We start from the raw sequence: 12774 nt of genomic DNA on the forward strand, positions 1-12774 counted from the left end.
AAGTCTTCCATCTCGGCTCCCAGGGCGTCCTGACATACGTGTAACACCAGCGACGGCAAACCCTAGAGGGAAGTTATCTGGAACAGCGAAGACGCACAATGGACACATTCCCGAATTTTATTTTGCAAAACTTTATTTAAACAGTTCATATTATATCAGTACACTTGAGATGTATTTACAATATGCTGTGGACAGGCATTGAAGCACAAATGCACAGCTCCCGACTAACGTTATCTTCAGAGCCCAATTCACTAGTAAATGATTGTCATGGCCAGGATAAGCTTTTTGTTTTTACAAAAATACGCAGCCTATTTTCAACCTAAGGCACTGCTCTATTCTAAAACATTGCAACGTTTTGGGATTATTAACAGTTACTCCATATGTGAAACAAACTGCTTTCCAGTAAGACAAATGTGTGCTTAGTTAAGCAGCATGCCGCACAGGCAGAGTCTGACAAATAGGCAACACACTCAAGAACCGAGGAAACCGGAAAAACAAGAACGGTCTTGTCACCCTTACTCTGAAGTACAAAAAGAACTATTCACAGCAGATTAGGCCAAGCTTTACAATCTGTGTTAAAGCAGTCTGATGACAAAGGCTGTTGTAAAAGATGTGGGGGTGGGAAGAAAAAACAAACAAACAAACCATTAGCCTCCTTGAACTGGCTTATCTTAAATCCTGTTTCCCAAGAACAAGGACTCCAAAGAAAGGGGGATGCTCCTAACTGCGGAGTTCCTGTACTGTAGTGACATCTAGTGCTGTCTAAACCCCACTGCCTTTCCCTTTCCTTACAGTAACTGAAGCCACACAATCACTCAACGCTAAAATCTGTACAGAGCCAAGGGCTTCTTTATATATATATATAAAAATACAAACGTCTGAGGCAATCTGATGTACGATAAACACAAAGGACACAAAACCTACTCAAATGCACTTTAATTACTTCCCAACAATGACCTGGAATAAAAGGATCCACAAATTTACCTAAAAAATATAAAAAAAGTTACTCTGCCAGCTGCAGATCTGTTGTAAGTACAAGCACTTCAACGACAGCTTGAAGGTATTACAGGCGTATAACCAGACAAATCAAAATAACAGCAGAAGCTGGCTTGCTAAGGCATCACACAGATATGAGAGTGTTTATTCTACTGTAGCCCACTAGGGGAATGAGAAACTAGACAGCTTGATGTCACAACACTGCCACTAGCTCGGAGGCAAGGTAGTAATTTGTGTCTGTAACCCTTCAATTAAAGTGTTCTGTGCAACATGAAGAACTCCCCCTCAAGACGCTTACCCTTCTGTGAATGCATGCTTCCAAGACAGACTTATCCACGTAGCGTCCTGCCGTTTCTCACAGCTTGCAAGCCAGGCTGATAAGCCAGCAAACCCTTCCTATGTTCTCAAGTAGGGGGAAAAAAAAAAAGCTACCAGCGAATCCTGGAGCTTAAATGGATCAGCTGCAGCTCGGCCGCAAGGTGAATAAAGGAATCGCGCGAGGTTTTCTTTCCTTAAAAATAACGCCAAAACTCCCAACCACAACCACCGGAGAAGAAAGACACTTGTGTTAATCATAAACTCCAAATTCGCTCCCTCACTGTGTATACATACTGTATATGTGATGAGGAGTTTAATGAGCCTTTTCAAAACAGGGCTGCCAAACAGTAACCAGCAGCCAAAGTATGTCTGCAGGCAGTTTCTTGTACGTGCAATAACCGAATTACCAACCTGACAGGACCCCACACATCTTCAAACACTTCTAGGAAGAGGGAAGCACTGAAGACTGGCGGAGACTAGCAAGGCAGACACACCCCCAACATCTCTCACGCCCTCTTCCACATCAGGCAGACAATTTATGACAAACGTCAAAATCGCCCATCTCACAGACCCTCCCAAAGTGCATAATCTCTCACCGTCCTGACAGGCGTTATGAGTAAAAGTACTTTTATTTCCTCCTAAAATTAGATCAGAAATTGCAGTCTGGCCTCAGCAAGGAGGCCAAAATCCCTGATGCCAAATAAAATTCATTTACAAAGATCTGTTATCATTATGCGCACACGGATTCAGAGATTCAATTGTTTTAAATCAAAATGATTCTCTTGAAAATCCTAAAAGAAGTTTACATCGTAGGACAAAATCTTCACAAAAAAGAAACAATAGACTGGCTTTAACATCTACCCAGAAAGGTATGCGTTTGAAGATGCAACAAAAAATGTACAGTAACAATGTTTTAAACTAACACTCCCACAAGAAGAAAATGGCTTTATGGCCTAATACTGATTACATCATAAAATATTTAAACGTACAATATGAAGAAATATACTGTAATATATAAATATGAAAAGCCAAATTATATTTCCTTAAAATTGAGTAAAATTTGAAATTGTAATCTTGTAAGGACTGAGTGTCTTCTACCCATTAGTGCAGAAATATTACAATAATAATAATACTAAAAAATTCATGTAACAACATTAATATTGAAACAGCCACACTCTGAAGCCCCCTGAGAGCAGGATGAAGCCTCATAAGTGTGAGCCGCAGCCCCAGAAGAACCCTATTCTACCACCTGGACTCCAGCCACACTGAAGGGTCGGGAAGAAAATAAAAATCGCCCGACTGTGCAAAGACACTCAACAATAACATTGAATCATCGTCGCATTCTGTTTAATTGCCTTAGGTTGGTGTTCATGCAGATATTACCAGCTGCTATGTTTATTCTTGTCAAAATGCAATTAAATTAGAATTAAAAAAAATATTTGACTAGTCATATACAATCAATAAACAGTACAAGGAAACCTACAGGTACAAAACAGCCAGACCATATTCCAGGGAAGAGAATCTTATTTGGAAAACCTTGTCAAACGCAAGCACTAGTTTTGATAAGGTTGAATCCTTCAGACTTCGGAAAGTATTGGCAACTGTTCTTATTATAATAAAACATTTTCTCGTGTGAATTCTAGTTTTAGCAGTGACCTCTTAGCAAACCTTACATCCCACAGCTGTGAAATGCCATGGCCAAGGTCCACTACCTTTATACAGTATAGGAGATGTTTCATTGAGCTAATGCCAGGCTGGACTACAGGTCTGTTCAGATCAAGAAGGACAAAGCAGCACACCTCCATCAGCCATGGCTTCTGGATCACTTACAATGAACTCAGAACCTGTATCAGAGTTTGCAGTTGTGATTAACAACTGATCAAGCAAACATGCTTACCAGAGCCGTAGTTATGACGCAGACACCGTCTGAAAGAGATGTCAATCCTCTACACATGCTCTACTGCCCTGAGGGGGCAAGAGGGAGGGACAAGGCCTGCACTTACACCTGCTCAAGCCAGCCAGAGACGATAATCCAGGGAAAGTCTGGGCGTGGACAGGCAGAAAGAGACTGGGAGACAGAAGACGCCCATCTTCCCAAGGCGTGAGCAACATGCTTTCATCTCGTAGCACAAGGGCTTCCCACCACTGGTCCTGGGCACCCCCAGTCCTGCTGGTTTCCATTTCAGCCGAGCTCTCAGTTGCACAACTGAACCCTTAACACCGGTCCAATAATCGGAATAACATCGACTCCTCTGCAGGTTTCCTTCTCAAAATGTGCTGGAGGTCGACCACGTTTATCTGTCACATTTCAGAGCCAACGTTAAGGGTCCAGTTAAGAGCTTGGCTGGGAAAAAAAAAGGTGGGATTTGGGGGTCAGGGCTGGGAACCCCCTTCTCAGATCGTCATCGCTCAGGGCGAAACCCTCAAGCCCCTAAGCGAGCTCCTCCACCGCAGGACTAACCTGCCTAAGAAAGAGCCACTGGCTTTTTAAAACTTCTCGGGGCTCAGCTACGATGTCTCACACCACACAGAAGGCAACCCCACCCCCCCACAGAAATCTGGACGGAGAAGCCTGGGAACAGAACAGTCAATGTGCAGAAGCCAGATAAAATAAATATGATCATGCAACCCCACAATTAAAAAAAAAAAGACTCAGTTCATGTTAAGATGAGACTTAATTGTCTAAGACAAAAAGCAGAGCAAAATGAAGGAATATTTTTTTCCCTGAAGCTTTTTTTAACTTTTTTTTTCTTTGAGGTGCAAAGTTAGCAATCCACATTCCTTTCGAGTGTTTCCACGTGTGCTCTCTGGCTCGCCCGCCGCGGTCGCAGTTCTCTCTCTCGGTCAAAGCAGCTCGTCTCGGACCAGAAGGCCTTCAGGGAGCAGTACAAGACAGGATTCCGGGAGTGCAATAATCACAGACCTGCAGGCGCCCCCTCTCCCCCTCTCACATGTCTGCAGGCGCAGGAGGGAAAGGGACAGTCAGTTCCAGTACAACAGCAAGGAACCCATCACAATCACGCCTTCCTCGCTCATCTCGGGTAAAAATTAATTAATGAATTGTTCACCGAGAGGTCCATTTCTTCACACTTTTCACATGTAAAAGGATAGATTAATTTGGCTTTAAACCTCTGTCCCTATATATTAATAATGAAACCTTTAATCTACCAAAAACATAATGAACTAATTGAGGCTGCAATATTGTAATAAAGACTTTCATCCATGCTACATCAATTTCACCAGTATAATCCTCTGCCATAAGTGTGTCAGAGACGCATGCAAAGGAAAATTGTTAATCTTGGTAAAACAGTGATCTGTAGATTAAAATGAGCATCTTTGGCTTTGCAACAAAGCAGCTTCACTGCCTGAGTCTTCTAACATGACAGCTTTCATGACCAACACCACTGGGATCATTAAGGCATCTTCCATGCCTCCCACTGCACTGCTGCTAAGAGCATGCCAACAGGACGCCCAGTTCTCAACAAAATAAACATGAAAATCTTTCCGCAAATTAAATGATGAATTAGAAATTTTACGTTAGGATTACCTGAAACGGCTTCAATGGGCTTACTCAATGAGGTCACTGCAGCCTTGTCTTCAAATGCCACTCTAGGTCCGTCAGGAATGCCTGCAGCATCTATTAGGTTTTGGTTACAGTCATCAGCATTAATGGCGTCTACAGTAATTAGTGTGGTTTTGGAGTGGACTCCCAGATCTATGAGCTCCTCAAAGCTCCAGGAGCTGGACTTCCCATTGAGATTGGGCAGCAGCCCCACTTTGGAGTCTTCATTAACGTGCACAAACGAGGAATCCACTGGCTGGGCTTCAGGCACCAAACTGAAACAGACACAGACACTCAATTAAGAAACTTGGGTGCTTTGCAATGTCACACGATGCCCACAAGGTCAGTTCTGAGCTCGAATCCTGTGGGGCTCCTCCAGCAATACTGCTGATGAACGAATGGCGTGACAGTTAACTGCTCAATCTACTTCTTGTGGGCACAGGCATTTTATCATTCCTGCAATGCTGAACTGCTAGATGTTTCTCTTGAAGGTGAACAGCCAGGCAGGTCACATTCCTAAGATGACAGAGCTACATGAACAGCAGGAGCTGAGCAATGCACACCTGACTCCCTCAGGACATGTCCCATTGTTGTTCTCCTGGTCATCCTCCTCTGCCCTCCCGTTCACGCCCTCCAGCTCCTCCACCTCCCCAGGGGTAATGGCTGCCTGGTCCCCCGCTGTGCTCTCTGCATGCTCGCTGCGTTCACGTCCCAGGTGGCTCTGATCCGGGTCCCCTTCGGCACAGTCCTCCGACACGCTCCTCTCTCCCTCTGCAGAGACAGGCAGGAAGACTGCACCCAGTTAGCACTCCAGTAACCACCACGCCTGTTCTACAGCTGAGCGCTGAGTTGTCATGGGGGCAGGCAGGGCTTTAAACAAAGGGCACGAAACAAAGCTATGGGTTGTAACTGTTTCTATAGCAGGGGTTTCAAGTTCAAGTCCTGGAGGATCCAGTGTCTTTTATTTAATTAACTGGATAATTCGATTACTTCTGACTTGGCTCCCAGGTGCTTTATAGGGAAATGTACCTTTAATGATTTGACGGTTTAGGGTAATCAACTGTAAAGCACCTAAGTCAATCAACTGTGTCCTTGAGAATATTATTTTCTTAATCCTTAAGATATTAATTAGGTTAATTGTTTAATTGGCTACCCAGATTGTAGCAAGAACAGAAGATGATAGCACCTCCAGGAATGGAGTCTGACAGCCCTCATCCTGTGTCTGTTCCAGAAAACTATAATCTGACAAAGAATAACAGTTTAGAGAAACTAAAGAGGACAAGAGGAAGATAAACCTTACCTTTGGTTTCATCTTCTGCGCCCAGCATCTCCAGTCCGTTCTCATCCTGCACATCCTTCTCATCTCTCTGCACAAAATACACAACACTTCAGACATGCTGAGCAACAGCAGAGACAGCAGACCCGCGCAGGAAAACCCCTGCCCACCAGCAACGAGGCAGAACACATCTGCGCAGAGGACTGACGCAGGGCACAGACTCTTCCCAGAGTCCCTGTTAAAGTATGCCACTTTCCTGCACAATTGCTGATCTGACACAAGGGAATGGGAAGCCTGCTGCGGATTTACTCCTCTCCCCAGTTACTTATTCCTTTCCTACTCTGGCATTTGGGACCAATTAATAACAATTAATGACAAACATCCCAAAACGAATTGGGAAACGAATACTCCTGCCAAGCGTTTTTCCTTTTCACAGACTGCTCCCACACCGGCAAGCCCGAGACCAGGCCAGCCCTGGCCGAGTCGGTGAAACGTACCTTTGAATCGTTTTGGTCCGTTTTTCTTGTCCTCTTCATTATTTCTTCAATCCTCTAAGGAAGGTAAAGGACAAGATTATCTGAAGTTGCAGGGAAAAGCTATGCTGAAACAGACACCTCCTGATTCCGGGACACAAACCAGGTGCAGTTCCTCCTGTCCTGAAGAGGGCCCACTCCACACTGGAGCAGGGAAAAGTCTTCTGCTTCTGATTTTCAGCGATACTGCCAGAGAAATACTGTATATGCCTACTGTGGCTTTAAAACTATGTAATATCTTGGGGACTGAGTGAAGATTTTTTCGGTACTGCTTTACTTGAATGGGGCTAAAAAACACCATCGTAACTCTTTCATAAACTCAAGATAACATGAACAAAAACCATGCGGCAAAAAAAAATTCACAAACACACCAGGACCTATGTGACTTAATTGCATCTGCAAGACATTCTTGTCAGCTCTCAAGCACTAAATGGCATCTTCTATTATTTTTTATAAAGAAAAATTAAGTTCTGCTCTTAGTTTTTCGATTGAGACAATGTCTCGTTACAAACGGTTATGAATAACCACATGCTTGTAACGTCACTTGCACAAATGACTGCAAAGGAGTACGCATATTATATGTGGTGTAATGTTTCAGAAGGACTTAGTTTTAGCATTTTTTAGAATCAATTAAAGTATTACCCACATTTTTCCTACATTAATAATACGCTGCCCGAATTGCAGAAACCCACTTGATTCAATGTCGTCCTTCTGCTGCGACCGCAGGAAAAGAAACTCAGCTGAAAAGCATTAAATCTTTCACAGCTGCAGGCATGTGTACTTCTCTATCCGTTCAGCACTTAAGCATTCACATTCAGCGAATCAAGTGAATCAACTGATGTTACAGGATGTGAGTACTTACAGAGGACCTGTAATTTCAGTTTAGCTCATTCATGCAAAAACATGCACCAACACCACAGGAGGATGCACACAAGCCATCACGGACAGAAACGGGGATCACAGGATCTGGGGGAGTGCTGCTGCCCATGGGAGTGTGCTCCAAAGGGCACAGTGTGCATACTGCAGTTGTTAGACTAAAACAGCCGCCTGCACAAGCACCTTGTGATGCTGGAACCCCAGAGACTGGTACAGAAATCTGAACTGACTTAATGTGAACAGACCCTGAGAGAGATATTGCTTTCAAACATTGTGCCTACTATTACACTTAATAAATAAGGAAACGACACAGCAGGAGATGGATACCTATGCTGTCAATGAGGACCGTTACTTCACTGACACTATTCAAGAGACTAAGCCAAGTCTGTAGTGCAGGGCTGGGCAGTCCTGGACTTGGAGGGCTGCCCTGTCTGCAGATTTCCCAGGTTTCGCCAAAGCAGCAGCACCTGAAGAGCTGGGAGAACCTGTTAGATTGGTCCCATTCGGCCCACAATGAGCGGATTTCTGATGTGGAGCACCGAGTTGGAAGAAAGACCCTCTAGGACCAGGACTGCCCCCCCCGGCTGCAGCGGCGGCCCGCCTCCCACCTTCTTCCGCTCCATGCGCTCCTGCTGGTCCTGCTGCAGCTTCCTCTCCCTCTCCTGCCTGGCCTTCTCCGCCTCCTCCTGCGCCCGCGCCTCGGCCTCCTCTCGCTGCACACGGACACGGACAGGACACGGCATCAGACACGCACCGGGCCCGGCGCCGGCTCTGACCGGGCCGTGCCCCTGCACGGTCAGTCTTTCTGTGACCCAGAACTAACAGTACCTAACTCTGCTTTACAACACAGCTTTCAAAAACTGAAAACGAAAACGAACAATTCAGCTTTAAGGTATAAGATGGCAAAAAAGCATAAAACGAATTATTAATTACAACTGACCCAGCACTATTTGCCATTCGAACTGTGCTGTTTACTGCTGGTGTGAGAAAAGAACATTACCAGCTCACAGTGGGGCACAAGTTCACAGTGTCAGCAGGTGAAACTGAAAGGAAGAAAAGGGGTCAAGCCCAGCCACACACCTGCTGTTGCAGCTCAGCCTGTCTCTCCTGCTCCTCCAGCTCCTGCCTGGCTCTCTCCTCCTCAGCCAAGCGCGCGTTCTCCTCCTCCTCCCTCTTCTTCTCCTCCGCCAGCCGCTTCTCCTCTTCCTCGCGCCGCGCCTGCTCCTGCTCCGCCAGCTGCCTCTCCTCCTCTCTCCGGAGCCTGTGGACCACAGCAGCAGCAGCGGCTCGGTCAGGGTGCCTGTGTGCTGTTCACAATCAGCTTCCCAGAGTCCTCGCTTTACAGAGTTGCAGCGGTCTGCAACAGGTTCCCTTAGCCAAACGGCTGAGGTTCAAACTTTGGTTCTTCTTCTTTAAGAACCTGTTAGGTTAAATTTTAGAGTCACATACCAACTAAGCTACAACGCTAGTCAGACGGGTGGCACTAGTAGATGCTGATGTCATCATTGGAGACCTGGAATGAAAACCCAAGGAGGCTGTGCCTGCACCCCTGCAGCTGCCATAGGAAATGTGCGCCCAGCCCACAGCACACTCCCCGAGGGCTGTCATATAAACACAGGACGACGAGTCCAGTGCTTGACATTAATGCATGGTATCCGTCAGCTTTCACCCGTCCAAATTCACTGATCAAATCAATGGGAAAAAGGGCTTCCAGACCTCTCTTCCTCCTCTCTCTGCAGCCTCTGCTGCTCCTCTCGTTCCTTCTGCTCCCGGGCCAGGCGCCGGTTCTCCGCCAGGATCTTAGCCGCCTCCTCGGCTGACGTGGTCCCTGCTATAGCTTTGGTGCTGGAGTCTGTGCCGAGTCCACAAAAAAAAAAGCCATTAATCTTAAATCTTACTTGCTTATTAATATAAGGACCTATATTTATTAATTGGCGATGTCTGTACGTTTCTGTAAATTCTCCGCAATTATGCGCACAAATGTTAAAAAGTGCTATCTTTAAGAGGCACAACAGGAAGAGTGTTTTTACTCTACGTATGGAACAAAAAGAATGCATGTGAGAGAGCAAGTAAGTGCTGTGGACACGCACCCCCTCAGGTCATTCACAGCTCAGTGTCTTTTCCTGGGCCAAAACAACCTCTGGATTAAAAGCCCTCTTGAAATCTCAATCAGATAAAAGTGAGTGAGGACAGAAATACCAGAGGGCACCTCCCTCCCTCACACTGATCAGATACAAAACATTTGGCAAACAGTTAGTTGTTGCTTTCCCTTTCAGGTCAGAAGTTCATCATTCTTAAAAAAAAAAAACAATACAGTAAATAAAACGGCACAGCAAAAAATATTTGTAAAGAACTAGGCATTGCAATGTCGGACAACCGTAGATGATGATGACTACTTCATGTATGGTGTGTGAATTGTGACAAAACCAAAAGCCCAGCAACAGACATGAATATTTGCGTGTGTCTGTATATTCATCATGGGGGATCTCAATGTATAGATAGGAGGGGAACCACCCTACCCATCACTGTACTGCAGGTCTCGTTTGCTCAGGCAGCTCCATTAGACCAGGACTAAGTGAAGATTCGTGTGGAAGCAGATCTGATCTGACAGCACATCAGGTGAAACAGCGAGAAAGTACTTCACCAACTGAATTTTAAGGGAAGCTTTAAGCGGCCGTTCTAAGCAAGCCCACCACAGTTTAAGATCTCAACTGAAGGACAACACTTTCTCGAATAAAGCAAGAGGGAAGATTGTTGCCTACAGGTCCACAGACATCTCTTGCAGAAGCATCCTGGGTTGTTTTGCATCCCAGAACTGCCCAGGCCCAGCTTCCAAGTCCTATGCGATCAGGCTACAAGGTGGCACCCTGCTGCATTAGACTAAGGCTGTATTACAGAAAAAGTAATCAACTTCCACTCATTTTCTCCTACGAATCACATGCTGCATGAAAAAGAGAGAAAATAAAAGTGTGGGCTTGCAGTAAAACAATTTGAATAGATTGCAAAACGTACCAGACTCTTAACTGAATTCTATTTCATTTTAATCTCCATCTATAAATGAACATGGCTGTGAATTGCAAAAATGGGTGTGAATACGCTCAGCTCTGCTGAAATGTCAAGAGCCGTTGAAAAAGGGAAAAATTAAAAACCGAGGCACTTCAGCTAGACTGCTATTGTATCTGTTGTGCTGGATTGCTTCAAGTCTGTCTTTATGTGAAAACTACTGGTGCTGCCTTCATAATATCAGCTCTATCATTCATAAAGGGTTCTTTGTCTCATCAGATAGCATCTGCAGTCAGCTGGGAGTCAGGGAGGTACGTGAGTAGAAAGATGAAAAAGATCAGCGTCTCCTATCTGGCTCTATTTCCTATTCAGGACACACGCCTCTCCACAGCCAGACCTGTTTTTTTTTTAAATCCAATCGTCGGTACAGAATCTAAAAGCAGAACGCAGTTTAAATGCACAGCTGATAACTTCTCAGAAATATCTCCCTTTCGACACTATCAGTAGCCGAGTTGGTTTCTGCAATACATGCAACAGGGCAGCAGGTGGGGCTGTTTCTCGACTTCCCGTCATGCTAAACTGCAGAATACAATAGCAAATTAAAATGGAAAACTTGAGCTCGTTAGGCCACGGGCAAAGGACCATTCTGCCACTTCTCAACACCACCCTGGACTGCTGCACTGAGAACTGCCCCCAAGTCCGAACCCGAGACCCCATGTTCTGTTCACGTTCCCGAAACATCTGCACCGGCTTCGAAATCTTCCTCACGGCTTCCGAGGACCCAGACGATTTGTCTGCCCTTTTCTGGGGTGATCTGCTGTCCGAACATCTTAACAGGCTCAGTCTCTGGTGCTTTCATACAGCTGTCCCGTCTGTCCCCAAGACCAGTCTCCGGACGTTGGCTGAGGTCCCCCAGTGTCTTTGGACACTGACTAACTGTAGGAACCAAGCCCAGACGGGACTAGGTCAACTCACTAACTGGATGTTTTTCAATCTCGCCTCAAAACCCTCTTGTCTACACATCCTTTTTTACCACTGCTTTGGGCTTTCCAGTTATGTGGGGTGTTTCAGGGTGTCTTCTGGAAAGGTGCTTTATTAAATCCGAAATCTGCATGCTTCTTCTCGTGCTGGATCCAGGACTTGACCTACACTGCCCCCTGGAGGCCGCCGCTCCACACTCACCCTCTTTGGTCTTGGTGCTGGGGGCCACACTGGCCGGGGCCTCGGGCGACTGTGGGGTGACCGGCTGCACCGTGGGGCCCTCTTTGGGTTTGGAGTCCCTCTTGCGGAGGGTGGGAGGCCCAGTGGGGGTGAGAGCCGGGCGCTGGATGGGGGGCGGTTTGGTGGCGGAGGGCTGAGGAGACGGGGGGCGCTGTTTACCTCCGCCGGGAGATGAGGGGCGGTTTCGTGGACTCTGCCTGCAAGAGCGACAGGAGAAAGACGAAAGCAAAGATGGGACATTGCTTTTCTCCTGCAACTCACAACTGGCAGCCCCACTGGAGCTCAGCAGGTGTGAGCCTGGTCAGTACCTGGATGGGAGACCTCCTGGGAAAAACTAAGGCCTGCTGGAAGAGGTGTTAGTGGGGCCAGCAGGGGGCGCTCACCCTGCAGTCTGTGTGGGTCCTAATGCCCCAGTATAGTGACGGGGACACTATACTGTAAACAGGCGCCGTCCTTCGGATGAGACGTAAAACCGAGGTCCTGACTCGCTGTGGTCATTAAAAATCCCAGGGTGTTTCTCGAAAAGAGTAGGGGTGTAACCCCGGCGTCCTGGCCAAATTTCCCATTGATCCTTACCAATCATGGCCTCCTAATAATCCCCCTCTATGAATTGGCTTCATTACTCTGCTCTCCTCCCCACTGATAGCTGGTGTGTGGGGAGCGTTCTGGCGCACTATGGCTGCCGTCACATCATCCAGGTGGATGTAACACACTGGTGGTGGTGGAGGAGGGGATCCCCATTACCTGTAAAGCGCTTTGAGTGGAGTGTCCAGAAAAAGCGCTATATAAGTGTAAGCAATTATTATTATTATTATTATTATTATTATTTTCTTTCACGTCCCGTCCTCCGGTCAGAATTACTCTCCGTATTCTCAAATCGACACCTCATCACAGACAGGTACACTACTGGTGATTGTCGTGTCCTGGGGGTCAGAGGTCATCTCCGTGTCTTTCATTTGACCTGCCCTGGGGCCTGCTCAGAAAGGCTC

At 46.3% G+C, this 12774-nt stretch overlaps 1 protein-coding gene across 13 annotated transcripts in view; it reads right to left on the bottom strand.

The window, feature by feature from the left end:
- Nucleotides 1-115: 115 nt before the first annotated feature.
- The window catches only part of map7d3 (MAP7 domain containing 3), a 39797-nt gene continuing 27138 nt past the window's right edge, over nt 116-12774 (bottom strand). For 12 of the 13 annotated variants that reach the window (XM_069193706.1, XM_069193697.1, XM_069193708.1 and 9 more), the window contains 9 exons: nt 11747-11982; nt 9278-9413; nt 8642-8822; nt 8170-8274; nt 6650-6703; nt 6177-6243; nt 5440-5668; nt 4862-5151; nt 116-4269 (listed from right to left, as the gene is read on the bottom strand). In XM_069193706.1, coding sequence (XP_069049807.1) covers nt 4262-4269; nt 4862-5151; nt 5440-5668; nt 6177-6243; nt 6650-6703; nt 8170-8274; nt 8642-8822; nt 9278-9413; nt 11747-11982 — 1306 coding nt within the window. In that variant the 3' untranslated portion in view covers nt 116-4261. The remainder of the gene's footprint in view (nt 4270-4861; nt 5152-5439; nt 5669-6176; nt 6244-6649; nt 6704-8169; nt 8275-8641; nt 8823-9277; nt 9414-11746; nt 11983-12774) is intronic. The other variant, XM_069193695.1, reaches the window with a different exon arrangement.

The sequence above is a fragment of the Lepisosteus oculatus genome, chromosome 8 (genome assembly GCF_040954835.1).
Source record: "Lepisosteus oculatus isolate fLepOcu1 chromosome 8, fLepOcu1.hap2, whole genome shotgun sequence".
NCBI classification, from domain to species: Eukaryota; Metazoa; Chordata; class Actinopteri; order Semionotiformes; family Lepisosteidae; genus Lepisosteus; species Lepisosteus oculatus.